The sequence below is a fragment of the Cimex lectularius genome, unplaced genomic scaffold (assembly GCF_000648675.2).
Source record: "Cimex lectularius strain Harlan isolate CLEC.00 unplaced genomic scaffold, Clec_2.1 scaffold105, whole genome shotgun sequence".
Classification (NCBI taxonomy): Eukaryota; Metazoa; Arthropoda; class Insecta; order Hemiptera; family Cimicidae; genus Cimex; species Cimex lectularius.
In genome coordinates, this window is record NW_019394178.1 from 638,588 (window position 1) to 659,374 (window position 20,787).

At 32.3% G+C, this 20,787-nt stretch overlaps 1 protein-coding gene across 1 annotated transcript; it reads right to left on the reverse strand.

The window, feature by feature from the left end:
- On the reverse strand, positions 1 to 18,909 carry LOC106664902 (alpha-aminoadipic semialdehyde dehydrogenase). Its single transcript, XM_014390973.2, has 8 exons — positions 18,664 to 18,909; positions 15,033 to 15,249; positions 14,734 to 14,951; positions 12,246 to 12,461; positions 12,010 to 12,189; positions 7,637 to 7,819; positions 327 to 533; positions 1 to 261 (listed from the first exon to the last, which is right to left on the reverse strand). Exons 1-8 carry the CDS (start codon positions 18,847 to 18,849, stop codon positions 49 to 51), a joined length of 1,620 nt encoding a protein of 539 aa, XP_014246459.1. The 5' UTR covers positions 18,850 to 18,909; the 3' UTR covers positions 1 to 48.
- Positions 18,910 to 20,787: the final 1,878 nt, after the last annotated feature.

Below are 20,787 nucleotides of genomic sequence, written 5' to 3' on the forward strand. Positions count from 1 at the left end.
TTGTTGGGAATTTTTTTATATACATCAAATTATTTCAATAAACTGCTTTTATTCAAACTTAATGCCCTGGGCAAGAGTGAGAACACTGCTGTGATTTATTGTGATGGTGGATCTTCTCATGTACTGTTTCCAAGAGTCCGAACCACTTTCTCTTCCACCCCCGGTGTGTTTTTCGCCTCCGAAAGCACCTCCGATCTCGGCGCCGGAAGTCGGGATGTTGACGTTGACTATTCCACAGTCTGAACCTTTCGGCCCAATCCACTAGAAAAATAAGAGACAAATTGAAACCGAGATGTCAACAACGGATGCGAAACGTGTGTACGTACTTTAAACAATGTCGTCACGTCCTTTGTGAAAATACTTGATGACAGGCCTTGTTTCACTTCGTTGTTCCATTTAATCGCTTCGTCGACACTTTGGGCCTTCAGTACGTAGACGATTGGTGCGAAAGTCTCTTTGTGGACTACTGCACTATCGTGAGGAAGACCGGATATAATTGTTGGTTTTACAAAATATCCATCGCCTGGGCACCTCTACAAAAATATAAACGCATTTATATTTGTAAATAAACCAAAAAAATAAATTGACCAGGTATATTATCGATTTAAAAAAAAGTATAAAAAAAATGGAGGTCAGCATCATAGACTATAGCTCTAGACCCCGCGGTCATGGGTTCGATTCCCACCGTCACCCCTGGCTCTGTTTTTCACGCTACCCAACAACAATATACTAATATACTACGTACTTATGCGAGGTCGTAAAGCCATTAAAATAATAAATAAATAAAATATAAAAGACGTCGCTTTGTCTCTCTCTCTCTCTCTCTCTCTCTCTCTCTCTCTCTCTCTCTCTCTCTCTCTCTCTCTCTCTCTATCTATCTATCTCTCTCTCTCCCGCCCTCTCTCTCTCTCCCTTTCTCTCTCTTTCTCTCTCTCTATCTCTATCTCTCTCCCTTTCTCTCTCTCTCTCTCTCCCTCCCTCTCTCTCTTTCTCTCCCTTTCTCTCTCTCTTTCTCTCTCTCACTCTCTCTCTCTCACTCACTCACTCACTCACTCACTCACTCTCTCACTCACTCACTCTCTCTCTCTCTCTCTCTCTCTCACTTTCTTTCTTCGTTAAGTGGCAGAAAGGTCCACGAGACCTAACTTTGTTTGATTAAATAAAACGTTTAATCAATAAATCAGTCAATCTCTCTTACCTTATCTTTACTTTTCAATTTCAGATTTTTTTTCATATTCTCCTCTCTCTCTCTCTCACTCTCTCTCTCTCTCTCTTTGCCTCTCTTACTCTCTCCTTCTTTATCCATCTCTCTCGCTAACCGAATCTCATTTTTTAACATCTCTATATATATATTTTATCATTTTATCAAGAAGATTATCTTTAATCAATCGATTTGAATATTTTTACTCAAATTTCTTTGATAGTTCTTGAAGGTTTATAACGAAACAGTTTTATACGAAATTTATGGTAAAAATAGGCTTTTGTTGTCTTTTTGAAAATATACATTTACTAGGTCATTAACAAATTTGTTTTAATCAATAACAAGGAACAATTTTCTTTCGTGGGTTTATTCTGGAGAGCATTAAAACATCGTTAGCATTAAAATACAGAATGTTCCGATCGATCAAAAAAAAATTTATCCCATGATTAAAGGGTCGATCGATTCCTAAAGACATTTAAAAATATTTAATATGGAAGTTGGATTGCGCAAATAAATAAATCGATAATCATTTTGCTTATTATGCTGAAAAGTTCCAAGGCTAAAGTTAGTCGATATACTATCGTAATTAAGAAAAGGAAATTATGTTCTGATTTGTTGTCTAGTAACGACTTTAAAAATGTGCTAATCTCAAAATTCTCTTTTTTGGGGGAAATCGTCAATTAAAAAACCAATGGGTTCACCGACGGAAACAAATCCGAGGGAACATATGGACAAAACCGTCGACCGTGTTCGGTTCACGGTCGCGAGGATAATAACGAAAGGGGGCTCGATTTGCAAGTAGCATTCCAAAGGTAAAAAAAAGATACGTCAGCGAGAAATATACCGCTATTTATAAGTGGTCAAACCAAGGGGGGAGAGCAAAAAGAAGATGGGTGGACAAAACGACGGGTGAAAACTGGTTTAATATCCGATCAAGGCAATCTACACCACGCGATTCGCCGATGGCCTTCTGGGCTGTTTATACGTTCTCTATTTGCCTTTTTGAGACTAATAATAAATCAATGGGAGATCAACTTTCCGGCCGTTTTGATACGCCTACACCGTAATTCTGACGCCTGACGGGCCGACGTCGTCAACGTGTAAATAAAGATTCAATTCTGTTACAAGGGGAAGGCTAAGGACGTGAAATCACAGATTGTAATGAAAATTTTTCGGTGAAACTTGATCGAAAAATATTATACCGGTATCCAAGCGTTCTTTTTATTGTGGGAACCTGTACGATTAAAAAAAGAAGTAATTTATATGATTTTGACAAAATTTGTTTTTCTGCATTTGTTGTGCATATATTTCAAGGAAATTATATATCAGTCCATTTCTTATTTCACCTAGGTTAAGACAATTATATGCAGGGTCGTATTAAATGAGATTAGATATATAAAAATTTACAAAAACCAACAGAAGCTTTTAATAAAATAGATTAATTTTTTTTTGTAAAAAATCAAATTCGTTTTAACTACCCTTTAAAACTTTTAAATACGAATTTTTACAGGAATAAAAAAATATACATTTTTGGACAAGATTCACCGGGAGCCAGATTTTTAGTTCTTGCCCAGTGTACCACGTACGAATTTATAACTAATTCAACACTATTACAACGAGTGCAAAGCTGAATTTTTTTTAACCGATGTTAACAACTTTTAGATTTTATATCATTATGAATAATTCCAATTTTATCTAAGGTTTTTGGTTGGGATGAAAAATTAATGTAACGAACCAATCTCAAATGCTTACTAATTTTTCATCTCAACCAAAAACCTTAGATTAAAATAATAATTATTGGAATATTTAATAGGGTCAATTATGACCACTAAACAAATATGGATTAATTATGAATAATGAATAAAGATTTTTGGGGTAAACATTTTTTTTCTCTCTCTCAAATATTTTGCCTTCCTTTTTGCTCACATTTAAAAAAAATCGGAAATCACTAAAATGCTCGCCTTTGAAATGTCTGAACTAAACTAGGTGAAACTTTACAATGGTTTAGAATCTTATAAATTACATGTAATAACCGAAATCTAGTCTTCGTAAATAATAATGAATAATATAAGGAAATCAACAAACATTTTATTTTGTTTCGTCGGTTCAGATTTAATTACAGAAGTTAAGCTTATGCTAGTAAGTGAAGTCAATACGATTGTAAACCATTATAAATCTTCACTTAAATAAGTAGAGTCGTTTCAAAGGCATCACTATTTTCGTTTTTTATTTAAAAAAAATTGGCGAAACAGAGAATTTTTTTTAAATTTTACCAAACATGTATAGACAGGCGGTCTTGGGGATGCAGAAAGCAGATAAAAACTTTGTTTCTTGCTTAAAAAAAATAAATCAATAAAATTAAATTAAGAAAAAAAAAATTCAAACCACTTTACTTAAACACGAAAAGAACCATTCCCGGGCGAGTAATTTTGTATTTATTGAAATGTAATGCACAATTACTTTGTGACCAAGCAACATAGCAAAGTAGTCGAAATAATTTTTATCACCCGGAAAACCCGCTGTATAAAAATTTTTGGGGGAAAACTTTTTTCTCTCTCAATTTTTTAGTATCCTTTTCGCGTGAATTTTTTAAAAATCGAAAATCGCAAAAATATCTTTGAAATATCCGAAACTTTATAATGGTTTAGAATCTTACAAATTACACGCAATGACAAATCCAGCCTTCGTAAATAAACCGGAACCGGAGATATAAAATAAAAGTTTGAGAGAAGTTTGTTGATGTTTTTCTTATTTTTCTTATTTATAATGATAAAAAAACCAAAGGTTGTTAAAACTGGCTGAAACATGAAATACTCATCTGTCCTACGGTTGTAATAACGTTGAATTTGGATAACATCCAGAGGGGTTATGAAGTTTTAAGTGGATTACCGGATATCAACTAGAAAAAAGTTCCTGGTAAGCTCAAAAATATATGTTTTTTATTTCCCATAATAACTCGTATTCAAGGGACTTGTTTTGATTTTTCTAACTTTTTATTAAAAAAATTATGAAAAATTATTCTAAAAAATATTCTCAGCTCCAAGAGCTCATTGGCAATGGAAATTGGTGATCCTACATTCGTAGCCTTCCGTTATCAATGTAGAACTCAATTTATTTAATTACAATGAATTTAGTAAGTTAATAGCAAAAGAATTCGCCCTAGTTTGAAAATAATGAACTAGGAAATAAGCGAAACTGCATTGACCCAATTATATCCCACCCATCGGCTGGAATGCTATAGGGTATGAAATATTGTCAAAAAAAATTGCTCAAATATTAAAACAAAACATGACAGGCGATAAAACTATGTTTTGAAACAGAAGAAAATTCAAAACATTTCCCAAGGACGTTCGTTATATAATTCCTAGATGATTAGGCGAGACATGCAGGAAATAAATCCTTCAAGCTTAAACGAATATGAATTTGACGATTTAAAAGACATGTCTAACGAGGTGTTGTGAGTTGTTTAAATGTGCTAACTTTTGATCACTTTTAACTGAAACCAAATAAATATACTTTAAATATGTCGACACGGCATACATTCGGTAATAAAATTTCTACAAATGTTTTCCCCTCCATTTTGAATAAACGTTTAGTTAAATTTAATAATAATTGACAATCTTTTATTTTAAAAAATCCATCAAAAAAATATTTAATCAGTATAGAATATACTAAAAAGTGTTGATTTGTAATATTTGTTGTTATTCATAATCGCAACTCAATTAAATTTCCATGAAGTTTCTTTGATTTAACAGGAACGAATAGGTAGGTGGCCGCAATGGTGGCATTGACGCAGCGCATCACAGTAAAGGTCCAGGGTTCGAATCCAGCGGCCCTGCATTCGAACCCGACATACTTACAAATGGGCTTTTTTTCAAAAACACCGGCACCCCGAGGGTGAATATAATTTCGTTGCAAACGAATGCAAATTACACTGACGCTTCAATATTCTCGGCTTTGATCGGTAATGTTTAGGAAAATGATGACACATACAGGAAACAAAATCACAAACAAGGGGTGGCTACGGTCGTGGGATCACTTTTTAATGAAATTTTGAGGATGCTAGGTCGAAAAATGTTAGACACGCATCCGAGCGTTCGTACCAATGGGCCCGAGAAAAAATTCTAAGTACACAATTATAAACTTTTTAAATACGATTTTTAGTCTTTGTTGTATGTTCTTTAAGATTTGTATATCAGTCAATTTGGTCATAAAATATTTATTTCAGTATTTACGTACCTAGCCGTACTACGGCTAACTGCCCAATACTAAGTGTTCAATTTTTTCCGAAAATTACAAAAATAATCATAGCTTTGAAATGATACAAAACTTACTGAAGGTTTGACACTATAAAATATACGTCGTCACGAATTTTATTTCATAAAAAATTTAGAGCCGGATATGTAAAATAAAACGTTTGAGGAGTTATTGTTGATTTCGTCCTTATTTTTCTCACCTATAATGACTTACTACTCACTAAATGATTAGCCTAATTAACATAGACTGAAATATTCAGCTTTCCACCGTTTTGATAACGTTGAATTTAGATAAAATTCAGAGGAGTTATAAATTTTATGTGAAATACCGGACACGAGTAAAAACAAATAGCGAATATGGTCCGAAAATGTATTTTTTTATTCCTTTGAAAATTCGTATTTAAAGATTTTAAAGGTTGTTAAAACGAATTCTAATTGATTTTTTTTCTCCCCCCCCCCAAAAAAAAAATGGTTTTTGGCCTGCATCACAGGAAGCACGTTTTCGCTTTTGTAACTGTTTACATATCTAATCACAGTTAATACGCCCCTGAATATTAGTTTATTAGTATTGGTAAATTAACAAACGACTGATATAATGTACAAATTAATGAACACCCTGAAATAAATGCACAACAAATACAAACACCAATATTGGAAAACAAGTTTAAATTACATAGAATAATTTTTTTTAGCTTCTAGAATTTGCAAGAAGGCTTTGACATCAGCCTAATATTTTTGGACCCAGTATCAACAAAGAAATTTAAAATAAAAAATTAAATTAAATTCGACGTCTTTAGTCTCTCCTTTTGAGAAAGACTAAACTGTACCAAACACTAATTAATTAGAAGAATAAGTTGGCTCAAATAATATTTAAGATGATGATTGCTGGACTTGGAATGGTCCTTTACATCCTCTACACCACAAATATCCCAACTTCACCCTCCATTATCCTTGCCTCCTTTTCTGATGACACATCTGTGCTATTCACTCATCCCAATCCAACAATTACTTTGGAGCAGCTCCACGCACATGTCCTGAAAATAGCCAAATGGAGCAAACCTGATGTAAAATGCTCAGTGAAAGCAAAGCACCGATATATCATTCACTCTTCAAAGCAAAACTCCTCATACAAAATTCCTCAATAATACTCCTATCCCAAAAGCAGACTGCATCTGCTAACTTAGGTTCCTTCTAGACTCAAGACTAACCTGGAACCAACTGACACGACTAATACGACAGGCATAAAACTACCGTTTCAGACTACTCTACAGACTACTGTCACACAAATGTAATGTTTCAACAAAAAACAAACTCACAATATTCAAGATAATACTAAAACCAATCAGGATGTATGACTAGAACTGTGGAGTACTGCCAAATCTTCCAACATCCAAAGAATACAGACAATCCAAAGTCCTCAGAATCAGAGTCTATGCTCTGGTAAGTCTTCAACAACACTTTTCACAATGATTTTAAAATCCCTTTTGTGGAAAGAAAAAGTTCTCAAAACATTTTCCACTTTTCCAGTCGAGTTGCCAACCCTTATCCAATAGAAACCACTCTATGAATCCACCCATGCAAATGACAACTGTAGACAGCCCATGGAATCTAATTCCTCAGTCTGGCAAAACAGGCAGTATGTCATAAATTCGTTTCTCTATTTATGTGTACATACATGTATGTGCAGAATTGAGCTTCCATTCTATCAATAAATCAATCATTGAAATATATGAAGCTGGAAAATCCGCAAGAAAGGAAAACTACCTAGGCTATAAATATGTATTTTTCGTGGGTCTTTAGATTTTGTGCTATGTGAATAATACAATAATCGTCTTCACATCGGTTGTTTTACACAGATCAATTCTTTTTCATAGAAGGGAAAAAGGTAGGTTCTGTAAAAAAAAGGACAATATGGAGATGGAGTATGTTAGTTTCCTGACTTGTGAGGGCATTTCAAATTGCAATTTCCATGATTTTCAGGTTTTGAACAGGTTTCTCTCCAACTCAATCCTGCTGTTAAGTGCAGTGAATGTTTTGCTGTTTTTTACACTACTAGATCATAAAAGTCAATGATAAGAAATAAAAAAACCACCTTTAAATTTGTGAAAGTCCAAGCCCACAAACTTCTTTAGATTAAATAAATTTGACGTGAAATGTGCTTTTTTGTAAGCAACCCTACCTCTCCGCCAAATTCTATCTTGCCACCTAATTTTTTGGCTTCTTCAACTGTCTCGAGGTATTCATTGACAGATCCTTCTGTATGGAGTGGTCCGTAAAGGGTATTTTCGTCAAGAGGGTCACCCATTCTGGTCATCACTTGCTCGAAAGATTTCTTCATCCTTGTAAGCACCTTATCGTAGACCTGTAAAATACATTATGATAGATTATGTGTTACATTATTTTAAAATAATTAACAATTAATTTGAGGAATAGATCTGTCAAAAGACCTAAGAACAAACTCAGCTTTTGACAGCTTGGCAAATCAATTTTTGAATAAACAGATATTCTCCCTATTTTTTAAACATGTAAGTAAAGGATTCCTTTAAAACAGGTTCTTGTCATTATTTTCTATGTAGTAATAATGAAATGGATACATATTTGAATTATTATGGAAAATTTCTTAGTTTTTCAATAGGCCCAATGCACTCAATTGTAACGATGTTATGATTTACGATTTGGCAAATTTCCCAACTGTTTTATTTCCGTTTCTTTCTTTCTTTTTTTTTTTTTTTTTTTTTTTGCTGTCGGTATAAAATTTGAATGCATGTTAAACCAGCATGGTAGGTTCCCCTTCCATCTTTCTGCGAGTTTCTCCAAGTTGTTCTTTTTTCTACTCGTGGCCTGACAGGGCAAATTAAAAGAAAAAAAAAATTATCGTCAAATTTTCCAAATTACTTATTAGTCTACATTATTTGTTAATATAAACCTTTGGCTGAAGTTTAATTTTGAACGTTATAAATTTTCTACGTACTATATTAAATAATCTTAATAACAAAATCAATAAAAATTATCCAATGGAAAAAGGCTTGTAACATATAATGGTTTGTAACAACTTGCAACAAGATATTAAATCTTATTACTGTAATTAGCCTTAGACAATTTCTATCTGCTTTGACTAATCAATAACATGTACAATTAGACAACATTAATTAAAAAATATCTTTCTTACAATATTCTTTATCAGCCAAATTTGTTCTGGCATTTTTAAACATACTGCAAACAATAAAGTTGATAGTGTAGAGTGCGAGAGTTGATAATAATGTAAAAAATATGGGTTTTGCTATTACATAATATGATCATTGACATAATAAATAAATATTGTCTATCTGTCTCTTTCTCTCCCTCTTCCCTCTCTCATTCTCTCTCACTCTCTATCTCCCCTCTCTCCCTCTTCCCTCTCTCATTCTCTCTCTCTCTCTCTCTCTCTCTCTCTTTCTCTCTCTCTCTATCACAATATTTAGCTTTCTTCCTATCTTTCACTCTCTCTCTTCTATCTCACCCCATCACATTTTCTCTTTGTCTCAGTTTATTATTCGTATTCTCTNTCTCTCTCTCTCTCTCTCTCTCTCTCTCTCTCTCTCCCGTCTCCATCTCTCTCTGTACAGACTTAAACTTTATTTATAAACGGTTTATACTCTCATCTAAAGGAATTTCTACTATTTGCTAATCTGACATCTTTTTTCTCCCTGAAAACAAATTCCTTGCTTTATCATCGTTGTGCAACATCTATTGTCATCACATTTTTTTTTGTTTTATTTATATAAAATGACAATCAATTTTCAAGCAGAAAATATGTATGTATTGTGTATTAATATTGTTTGCGTTTTATTTTGACAAGCACACAAAAGACCAAAATTTGTCTGTCTGTAGTAAATCTCTTCTCAAGCATTTTATTTTTTTAAATTGTGTTCAATATCTTTACCTTCCAATTGCAGAACAGTCACAAAAAAGAGATAAGTTAACTAACTGCCAAGAGTTTATCAATAAAAGGATAACATTTCGCAGACATTATCTTTTGCCATTTAAGATCATGGCATGTAGTGCTACTTGAATTTATGATTATGATATGACAGAAATCAATTTTACAAATTAACTCTACTAAATATAAATTGACATAATATTTAGTTAATTTTTATTATAGTTTATCAACATGCTTCTTGATAGAAAATAAAAATAAAACAAACAAATGCAAATCAAAGTTTATTGCTCAAATTCCAGATCATTGTAAACAATAAATCTGTGAGTAGAACCATCATTTACAAAAAGTGAATACTCACCCCATCTTTATTATTTCTATTATTTCCATTCATAGTTTTTGTTATGGAAATATACTTGTCAATTTTCTGTTTAAAATTTTGGCAGGCCAATTGTCAATCAAATTATAATAGATGATGGAAAGAGATAAAAACACAGAAACTAATGGGAAACATTGCTGGACCCTGGATATTTCTTGTACAAAAATAAGCATTTTAAAGCATTAAATTTAAATTTATGTTAGCATAGATGTTTTTATTTCCTAATATTTTTGAGAAGGAAACCCATTAGGCTTTGAAAATTAATTAAATTGTAATTTAGGAAAACAACCAAGATAAATGTAGAAGGAAAGGATATGGATTTTACTATGGTACAGAAGGATGGTTCAAAATGAAATAGATTGTGGTGGCTGGAGTTAACGGGCCAAATTTTCACCTAGCAAAATCTCTATAACCAGTTATCAATTTTCTAAGATGAGATCAAACAATAGAACTCTATTTTCTGTGCACAATAAATACTCTAAAAGGTGCACAAATTCTCAGATATTTTCAGACAGCTAAACAGAACTGAAGGCCTGAATGTCACTTTAAGCTCAGCTGGTCTGGTCATGTCTAACATATCTCTAACTTCTGGGAAAAAGAAATTGGTTAACTCTGATGTGGGTATTAGTTCATGAATAATCTGACAACCTAGCAAAAGCAGGAGAAGTCCTCCCCAAAATGCCAAGACCACAGGGAGAAATAGCAGATATTTTACACCAGGTGCAAAACGATAAAAGAAATGTCTCTTTGTCTCTTCGTTTCTTTCCCAGGAGGTAGGAATTAAGGAAAATAATGGAGTGTTATACTGGTCATTACACATTTAATTGCCAACATAAAATTGAAAAAACTAAGAGAGAAACTTGCTGATTCTGCCATGAAAAATGAGAAACATCAGAACAAATCTTGGGTGACTGAAAGTTGTAGCTCAAGCATGGTACAGCCACTTCAGAACAGTGACACTACAATCTTAAATGTAGTGAGCTTTCTATGATATGGGAATAAAAAAGAGTCAATTTCACAATAGACCTTTGGGTCATGGTGGAAGAAAGGAGGCTGGTCGTCAGTAACCAGAGAAATTTTTTTCTTTTGAATAAGAAATTTAATCAAAGTTTGTCCGGGCATGATACTGTTGATATTATTGATACACTGTACATAATGTAGAACTACAATTAATTAAGGTTTTTAGTTGAGATAAAGAAGTCAATGGCACGAGTGGGATTCGAACCCACGATCTTCATCTTGATATGCCGCTGCTCTACCACTTGAGCTATCATGACTTCGATCCACTTGGACACCAACTTCCCGAGGTCACGATAGCTCAAGTGGTAGAGCAGCGGCGTATCAAGCCGAAGATCGTGGGTTCGAATCCCACTCGTGCCACTGACTTTTTTATCTCAACTAAAAACCTTAATTAATTGTATTAATTGGTCAAGTGGACCACGAAATTAGTGAAAATAGTGTAGAACTTTTATTCATATTTTTATATTAGTAGTATTTATTGATTTTATGTACTACACTCAATATCTTGTTTATTGAATAATTAACAGTCCTTCTCAAATGTGCCATAGTGCTTTTGTGCCACATAAAAAATATATTTTTAAAGTAAATAAAAGTTATAAAGAATTATGGAAAATGTCAAATTTTAATAATTGTGTATGGTGTTTATTAACAAACATACTTCTACATGCAGTGCGTCATGTATTTCACAAAATTTTTAAAATATGGATTTTCATAGTTAGTTTTGAGAGGTTTTATTACATAAAAAAAGCTATTGTATAATTCATATCAGCTGTGCTAATATTACTTGAATAAATAACAAAAAATCTGTTATCAGTTTGGTACCACACTTGAACCAAGAGGATGATTTAATATAATACATTGGATATTATAAAAATCAGCTTTAAAATGATGGATTTTCTTCTATAAAGAATGTAAGAAAATTTAATCTTAATAAATTAGTTCAATGAATAATTAATAAGTTATGATGGAGACTACATCTAAGCATTTGTCCCCCCCTTTAAATTTCTATTAGCAAGAATTAATTGATATGCTGTTTTATTTATACAATATCATTTTTATGGTGCTGATGATACATTGAATACACAAATTTGCTAAATTGTCCAATTGTCCCTTCTGCATAAAATAATTTCATTGATTTAGCAATACACAAATTTTATGTGTCAAATGCTTGGTCAGTTTATTATCTATTTCCTTAAAACGTATTATTTAACAAGTATAATACTTAAATGTTTTATACCTCGTGATGTAGAATCAGTCTTCTTGTTGTTGTACATCTTTGCCCAGCAGTTCCAACACATGCAAAGACAACTGACTGTGCCACCATTTCAAGATCAGCGTCATGGCTTACTACGATGGCATTGTTACCTCCTAGTTCGAGAATTGTCTTTCCGAAACGTTCTTGGACAAGCAGTCCTACCTGAAGTGACAGAATTAATAATGTGCTTAAAAATTAATTTAGAAAAATTGAATCACCTTTTGGCCAACTTCAGTACTCCCAGTGAAAGAGAGGAGTGGCAATCTTTCATCTTTAGCCATCAGGTTACCAACATGACCGCCGGCACAGACCAAAGAGCATATTGCACCAGGGAGTTTGTTCTTTTCAAGAACAGAAGCCACCACCTTGGTAGTAGCTACCGATACTAAGGGTGTTGTCGATGAACCCTTCCAGATAACAGCATCACCACAAACCTGCCAACAATTATTGCACTTGAACATTGGGCTAGACATTAGTAAAAAAAATTATGGATGAAAAATTTGCCAAAATGTCAGGTTTTTGATTAATCGTTAATATCAAAATACAAAAGATTCTATTTTTGTTCTTCTTGGATTGGCAAGTTGGTCTTGTCAAAAATAATTCCTTTCAAAATGAACTTAAGAGCCAACATCTATTTTTGCTCTTCACACCACAATTAATCTATTATTTTTAAAAAATAACAGCATTTTTTTAGTTAAAAAAAAAATTCAATTTCATGATGAAAAGCTACAATTTAAATACAATTGATCGTAATAAAGAATAAGTTATTTGTATCACAGTATTTTTAAAATTTTTGTATATTTGTATAACAGTACTGTTGTCTTTTTAATTTTTTTATTATGATCATGCATTGATTATAATAATTGATAACTATCATTTATTACTTATCATTAATAAGACAATTATTACAAGTTAAAATTTCAATAGTTTAATGGAAATTAGTTATTATGGGAGTTCTCCATGTTGTCTGCTTGGAGATGAATATGTAATTTGGTCGTTACCGATCATTTAGGTCTGCCTAATCTTATCCACAATAAAATATTGAAGGATCTACAAGCATTTGATATTACATATTGTTTTCAAAATGATGACTGCAATGTCATACACACAACTTTGTGGGTTTTTTTAAATTTGAGCATTTATTAAGGTTCTTAATTGATGAAAATAGTATAAAGGAAATTTAATGTTGAATCCAAAACTGTGGTAGCCCTGATGATAGATATTTGTTTTTCTCAAGTAAGGAACGTTTTCATGGAAAAACTAACAACAAATCATAGCTCATCAGGGACTGAAGATAGGGGTAGGGACTGTACATTGCAAGTTGTTGGAAATAGGGTGTGCTATCACCCAAAAATTTGTTTCGCACTACCTCTAGGATTCCCTGTATATTATAAACAGCTAGAGTTAACATGTTTTTCTTTATTATTCTTCTTAATAATTATGGTTACAGATGGTTAGGTGATTAAAACCCCATTAATAAATTATAAATTTAATACAATATAAGATTAATGGGTGTAGACTCCCGAAATGTTCAAATAAATTTGTACTGAATGTATTTACTTTTTTATTTAAAAAAAGGAAATGTTTTCTAATATAAATAAATAGATAATAAAATAAATAATTAAAAATAATATNTCTTTTTTTTTTCTTATGAGGATATATGAATCCTTGGGGTGATGGTGTTACAGTCACCAACGCCCTATTTTGGTGGTTGGATTGTACATTTTTATTGTCAATTGCAGTGGGTTTTCTGTATATTTGTAAGTTTATTTTATTATTGACATTATTATTATTATTCTGATGAGTGTCAAGTCCGAGAAGTTGATGTTGTTGTTTTCAGTTTCTATGGTGAATGTAATGTTTTTGTGTATTGTGCAAGGGCCCTAAGTTCATTTTCTGAGGAGGAATTGTCTGTTATGGCAAATATGTCATTGACTTTGTCATATGTCCCTAAATAGATGGAGACATGGAGTATTTTATTCTCAGCTATATTTAGGAATAGTTGTCTTTAAGATTTTGGAGATTAGATTATTTTTAATAGAAAAATTATTTTTAATTCTAAAAAATAAGCAAAGAGGAACCTTGGAAAGTGATAAACTACTTTAAGAATAGTGCTTCAAACTTTTTGAAGTTTGAAAATAAAAAAAAGGTTAATTCCATAATACATAGATCTTTTAGGTTATAATAGAACAAATGGGAGAATTTGGTCATCAGTAACCCTAAAGAAGGAAAAGTCATTATTTTTGGTAGCATCTATCTTTCTGCGAAATTGAAAAGAAATATTAGAATATCTCAAGTGTAATGAAGGGTTCGACATGGTCGCTTGCTTAACCTAACACTATTTGCTTTATTATTAGATTATGAGTGTGGAGGAATCCACTATAATTAAAATATTGGTGCATGCTGATATCTTTATCTTAAGTCAGACAAGTCTTAAAAGAAGTGTAAAATTCTTCAGACTTTGGAATAGGCCTTATGTGACTGAAAGCGTTAGTCAGCAAATGATACAGCCACTTCCAAAAGGCAACAGAAATGCTAAGAAAACAAGCAAAGAAGATCCCTAGAAACTTAAAAGTAGTGCACTTTCTGGGATATGGGTTAATTCCACAATAGACTTTTAGATCGCAGTAGAAGGAAAGGAGACTCACCAGTGACCACCTGGAAAATTTTCAATAATAATTCTAGTTATTTTACAAATTAAAATACCATAGCAAGCGCGCTATTCCATCCATAAACCGCAACAGGAAAATTGAAAGCTGAAATAACTCCGATCAGACCCAACGGATTCCATTGTTCCAATAATACATGTCCTGGTCTCTCAGATGGTAAAATTGAGCCATTAAACATCCTTGAAAGTCCGACAGCATAGTCACAAATATCGACATACTCCTGCACCTCACCAACTCCTTCAGCTTGAATTTTACCTAAACAAAAAGACAAACAAATTAAAAAATAAATAAATAAAAATAATTTTTGTGTTTATTAAAGAATCATTGAAATCCTACCCATTTCAAGGGCGACAAGTTTTCCGAGTGGGACCAACTTTTGCCTGAGAGCGTCACCAATCTGTCTGACAATTTCTCCCCTCTTGGGTGCCGGGAGCTCAACCCAAGTCTCCCATGCATCCTGCATCTTTTCCATTGTCTTCTCATAGTCGTTGACATTGCCTTGCTGTACCTGAGCTATTGGTTTTCCATTGGCAGGGCAATATGAAGTCAACAACTGTTAACATGATTTAAATTTACTCTAGTAGTTTATCATACATATTTTTAATAAAGCAATCAAGATCAACTTTCAAAGAAATGTATTTTGTATACATTATATGATTGAAAGTTCTATGTATAAACATTTTAATAACCCTCCAAAAATTTTGATGTTCAACTTTTTTATTTATTCCATTAATTAAGGTTTTTAGTTGAGATAAAAAAGTCTGTGTCACGAGTGGGATTCAAACCCACGACCTTTGGCTTGATACGCCACTACTCTACCACTTGAGCTATCAAGCGACCACGAAAACTAGTGAATTTTTTATTTATATTTTTAATTTTTATAGTGATTAATTAGGAAAGTTGGTAATTGCTTAAATTTATAAACACTGGAATCTTTAATATAATATAATTTATAATTGTCTTTCAACTTAATTTTGAAGAAAACACCAGTATAATTGTTGACTATCAACAAATAGTCGACATTGTATAATGAAACTGTTCTGTTTCAGTTCATTTGAAAATAATAATTTTTGATCAGTGTTGTTATAAAAGAATTTTAAATAAGAAGCAATTGGTAATTTATTATTTGTGTACTTATATTGTTATTGTATCCAGGTGTGTTAGTTTTTACTACCAACTTAGCCAAAACAGTCGAACAGAATTTTTTGGGGAGGGGAGTGGTCAGAAATTCCAGAGATCCAATGGGAATTGAACCGTGGGGCCTACTTGCCAAGAGGCTGTCGCCCTAATTACTTGGCAACTGCAGTTTTGGTCTTTTTATTTGTTGATGTCTACTATGGTGAGCAGGTCATCAAATGATCTGCATGTGTGTTAGAAAAGTTTTCTTTCAAAGTAAAAACATTTCTGTGAGTATGGCTGAACTAGAATTGGCCAATCATTGTCGCGGTTTTTGTATAAAACATCTTCTTTGGTGATTGATCAGACTTCTCAGTTTAAATATATTTTTTTCTTTCCAAAAGGTAGATTGGGGATGAGTCCAATCTACCTTTTGGAAAGAAAAAAATATATAAAATATCCTTAAGTGAAACAGAAGGGTATAGGTTTTTTTATGTGCACATGCAGTAGTATCACGTTTTTCCCCGGTTGTCTCTTAAATGCGACAAACATATTGGTTCAATACCATCACAATTTACTATTTTTAATTGAGTATTTATCAAAATTGTAACTACTCTCAAACTTCTAAACATTTTATTTTAATTTTTTTAAATAGTTGCGATAGTATTTTTTTTTTTTTTTCAGTGTAAGTTTATAATTATTGAGTACGTATGACATGTACATTTATTTTTATTGTAGCACTTTTGAAGCTAAGGCCCACTTCCTTCCTCTTCATCATCATGTGGGAAATTGGTTAAAAACTGAGTCCGTTTGATCCCTCACATTATGCACAACTATGAGAGAGATTGAATACACTTAAATTAAAATAAATTCGCATGTCATATGCGTTCAATAATTAAACCACTATACTGAACAAATAACCAATGATAACAGTAGATAAATTTCTATTATTATTTTTATTTAAATTAAATATTCTTCCTATCTAAAGTCTTGCTTGAGAGGAAAAGTTAATGTGACATGCGGGATTCAAACCCACAACCTTCGGTCTTGGTTGAGATAAAAGCCAAAGCCGAAGTCTGTGGGTTTGAATCCCGCTCATGACTCTAACTTTTTCATCTCAACCAAGACCTTCGATAAAAAGAATAAATAATTGAAATAATTAATGTGGTCAATAAAACATATGAATTATTTTTATCATTGGATTGTCACTGATCGTCATATTCTTCCAATTCTTGCTGCTAATTGTCAGCCAATTGCATACTTTCAGTGGCTGTTTCTTTTCACAAAATCATACAAGAAAAATGACTAACCCACAATGACCATTTGGAAAATGGTAACCGAAATGTTTCAGACAGACAAAGTACAGTTTCTCATTGAATTTGGCATGAAGCTAAAATGAATGAGTTAAATATATCCCATGAGAGTGTGATAGACCCAGTAGTGGCCAAGTGTCAATCGGTTTGACGTGTGTTCACCGACTCGAGACCAACAACCTGCATCTATTCAAAGGTTGATGGCCTCACAGAATGCAAAACATCACAAAATTAATTATTATTAGACTACACAACTTTTTAAATTTTAAAAACATAAAAAAATACAATACTTAATTGTCCAACACAAACAGAATTCTTTAGAAACCAAACTATTTTTATGTTATATATTTTATCTATTGATACCAGTCCATGTAATAAAACAATTTCTACTTTTTTATTTATCAAATATTTAAAACTTTGAGGAAATAATTTTATAACTATTAACAACCAATTTTTCTGACGTCAAACCTGGCTTTTTCGGCTAAAGGCAAAAACCCTCAGATCACAACTGCCTCAAGTCAACTCTTTGAACTGCAATGTTTACTGCAATATAAAAATTATTAATATTTAAAAGGACTACATCTATAAGTGCTTTGAAGGCGTCAGGAAAATCCTTGGTCAATACTGATTATAAAACTGTGGTCAGTTATGATAAACTGCCTAATTAAACCACTACCCCAGACACTATTTTTGTACTCTTTTGTGAAGTTCAAAAACTGAAATTTAAGAATTAGAAACAATTTTCAATTTTTTTAAATGTGCAGCCGATGTTTTTGAAAAATGCCCATTTTAAGTATGTCGGGTATAAATGCAGGGCTGCAGGATTCGAACCCAGGAACCTTTACCCTACAGTGATTAACGCCATGTCAACGTATAAACCGTTGCAGCCACCAATGCCTTATAATCTTTAATTTATGCCATTATTAGTTTTGCAAACTATAAACATATGTTTGTAGCTAAATCACGCACACTTATACTTTCTTCAGATTAGTCATTAAAAAGATTTACAGCCCTGGGTATTTTTTATCTTTAAATAATATTTTACACACATTTTGACAATTAATTTAGACCGCATCTCACGATTTCTAAATAATAATTAATTTAGCATGATTTGTTTTTTCTTTTATAAAACCAGAAACTAACTTAGTGTCTACATCTTTGTTAAATGAAGCCATTACAAAATAAATTTTCTCACCATTCGCACAGCTAATTTCACTTATATTTTTCTTTGAGTAAAATGCATAATCATTGTTAATATTCAGAAATTATTTTCAGTGGTGCAACATTAAAATAATGTTGACGGATCGGTTTGCACCATGCCTGTTTTAATTTTATTTACACTCCCAACGCAGTTTATCAAGTTACATAATTTTACTTATTACTATTGATCATTTTTCCTTCAGAATTTGACTTCTTATTTTGTATTGGTGTTTAATGGAGACTAACATAAATTTTTAGATATTGGAAGTAAGTCACTTCTAAAATTCAAGCAATAGAAAAAATATATATATTTCAAAAATTTCATAAGGTATTTTTACCTCTCCGCTTCCCGACCAAGAGCCATTATAAACGCCAAGATTTGTCTTTGTGAGGCCCAACTCTTCTAAAAACTTGTACTTAGGGTCTTCTACGAGGAATTTTCCACTGGTGTAGCTCCTCACCCTCAGAACTGAGGACGTGGAAGAGGTGAGGTATTTTTGGAGGATTCCAATCGAACGGGACATGTTGAAGCACTAATCTTTTAATGTTTATCTGGCCGTTTTAGTTCCAACTCTTGAAAAGGGTTATCAGTCGATATTATCAATTCTTCTTTACACAAACTCTTATTTAATCATTTTTTGTTAAATTTCTACTGATAGGCATAATTGAGTTATAAATATAAAATTCATGGGGGGCCTATTTATCCAAAAATTTATCACTCGCAATATAATTCCGCTAATTCAATGTCAATTTATGGAAAATAGAGTTTATACTGTTGTATAAACACAGAGAGAGAGGAATATGTAAAAACTACTGCCCAGAATCTATTTTATCTAACATTCTTAAAATATTTAAATTAAAAATTTGAATAAATTATAATGCAAAATATATCCCCTATTATACACCCATCTCAGCATGGATTTATTGGAGTTCATTCCAGCCTAACTAATCTCCTAATAATGTCCGAAATAACATCCAAGGAAATTGAAAAAGGGAAACAAGTTGATATCATATACACAGATTTTTCACAGGCATTCAACCAGAGTTGACCATAAAATATCAATTTAAAACTTATAGGTATCCACAGTCTCCTCTTAATTTGGTTTTCAACCTATTTGCCACATCGTCTACAAGTAGTAAAAATAGGAATAGAAAAAAAATATCAATCATCAATAATATATTAAAGTATCTTCTGGTGTTCCACAAGGTGCTCATATCTTCCCCACTATTGGTTCAATATTTGTATTAACGATCTTCCTTCTGTTATGACATTCCATTTCTCACCTTTTTGCTGACGACCTAAAAATAATAATAACAATTAAATCCAATGAGGATTGTCGAATGGTTCAATCTGACTTAAATTCACTTAATTTATGATCCACTGAAAACAATTTAATTAAACTTAAATTGTTGAATGTTGAAAAATGCTACAAAATGAGTTTCTTCACCGATTGTTCTCACAGGATTGGAGGAAAAAATTCCTTACAAACCACGGTGCATCAAAAGTGATTTTTAGAATTTTGTTTTGGAGAACTTGTATTTTATTGATAGTAGATGTGGCTTCCCATGCTGTGCTCCAATAGAGAACTAAATTGCATATTATAGAAGTGTATATTAGAATGCCAAATTTTCTATTCTATTCAGTGAACAGTTGAGCCAATCTACCAAATCCTTCACCAATTTTTTTTCTAATGTGTTTTTCCGAAAGTTTGTGGTCTGTATGGACTCCCAGGTACTCAACTGTTGGCTCTTGCTGTTCCAGGGTATCCGGCGTTTATCCAGATCTAATTCCATGGTTTCCTTTGAAATTGTAGTCAAGTGTCACCCTCCAGATTAATATTTGTACAGCTTGCCTACATAGTCATGTAGTCAGCATATTTTACCATTGGAATGTCACTTAAAGATTGAACAAAAGTAGAGGAAGTACTGATTCCTGTAGGATCCCCGCAGATTTTGTCTTGTTAGTTGAATTTTTCATTTATTTTGATCTGGAAATTGCTATAATATATTGCTATATTATCATCTAGGAAATTGCTGAGAATTTTTAGTTTTTAGAACATTGTTTTTTATTTTTTTTATTTTAGAATATCGTTTTTGAGTTTTTATCTTGATCCCCTATGCTAGATCTTGTCAAGGCTTCTCCATTAACAGTGTTTGGTAATTTGTAAACATAATTTTTCATACCTTTTAATATTGATTATATTGTTTTTTTTTTCTTACAAAACCAGCTTAGTTCACTTAACCTTCCACCTGTATTTATTTCCTTAAAGTTAAAAATTAAATTTCTGTAAAATTATCAACATCTTATTAATTAGCTTGCTGTTAGGTCATTTAATTGTGAAAGGTGTGTAAATTAATCAAATATATTTATTTGTCCTGCAACATTTCCTGCCAATAAACACTCCTGAGGAACACATGTTGAATTTGTCCTGGGCCAGTCTACACTCATGAGTTATTTTTAT

What these genes read in the sequence shown, in the direction of transcription:
- LOC106664902 (XM_014390973.2), bottom strand. Translation starts at nt 18,849, where the DNA reads ATGTCCCGTTCGATTGGAATCCTCCAAAAATACCTCACCTCTTCCACG. An exon ending in ACTTGTCGCCCTTGAAATGG is followed by an intron (nt 14,952 to 15,032) that starts GTAGGATTTCAA and finishes CTTTTTGTTTAG; the next exon opens with GTAAAATTCAAGCTGAAGGA. An exon ending in AGATAGAATTTGGCGGAGAG is followed by an intron (nt 534 to 7,636) that starts GTAGGGTTGCTT and finishes ATATTTTTGTAG; the next exon opens with AGGTGCCCAGGCGATGGATA.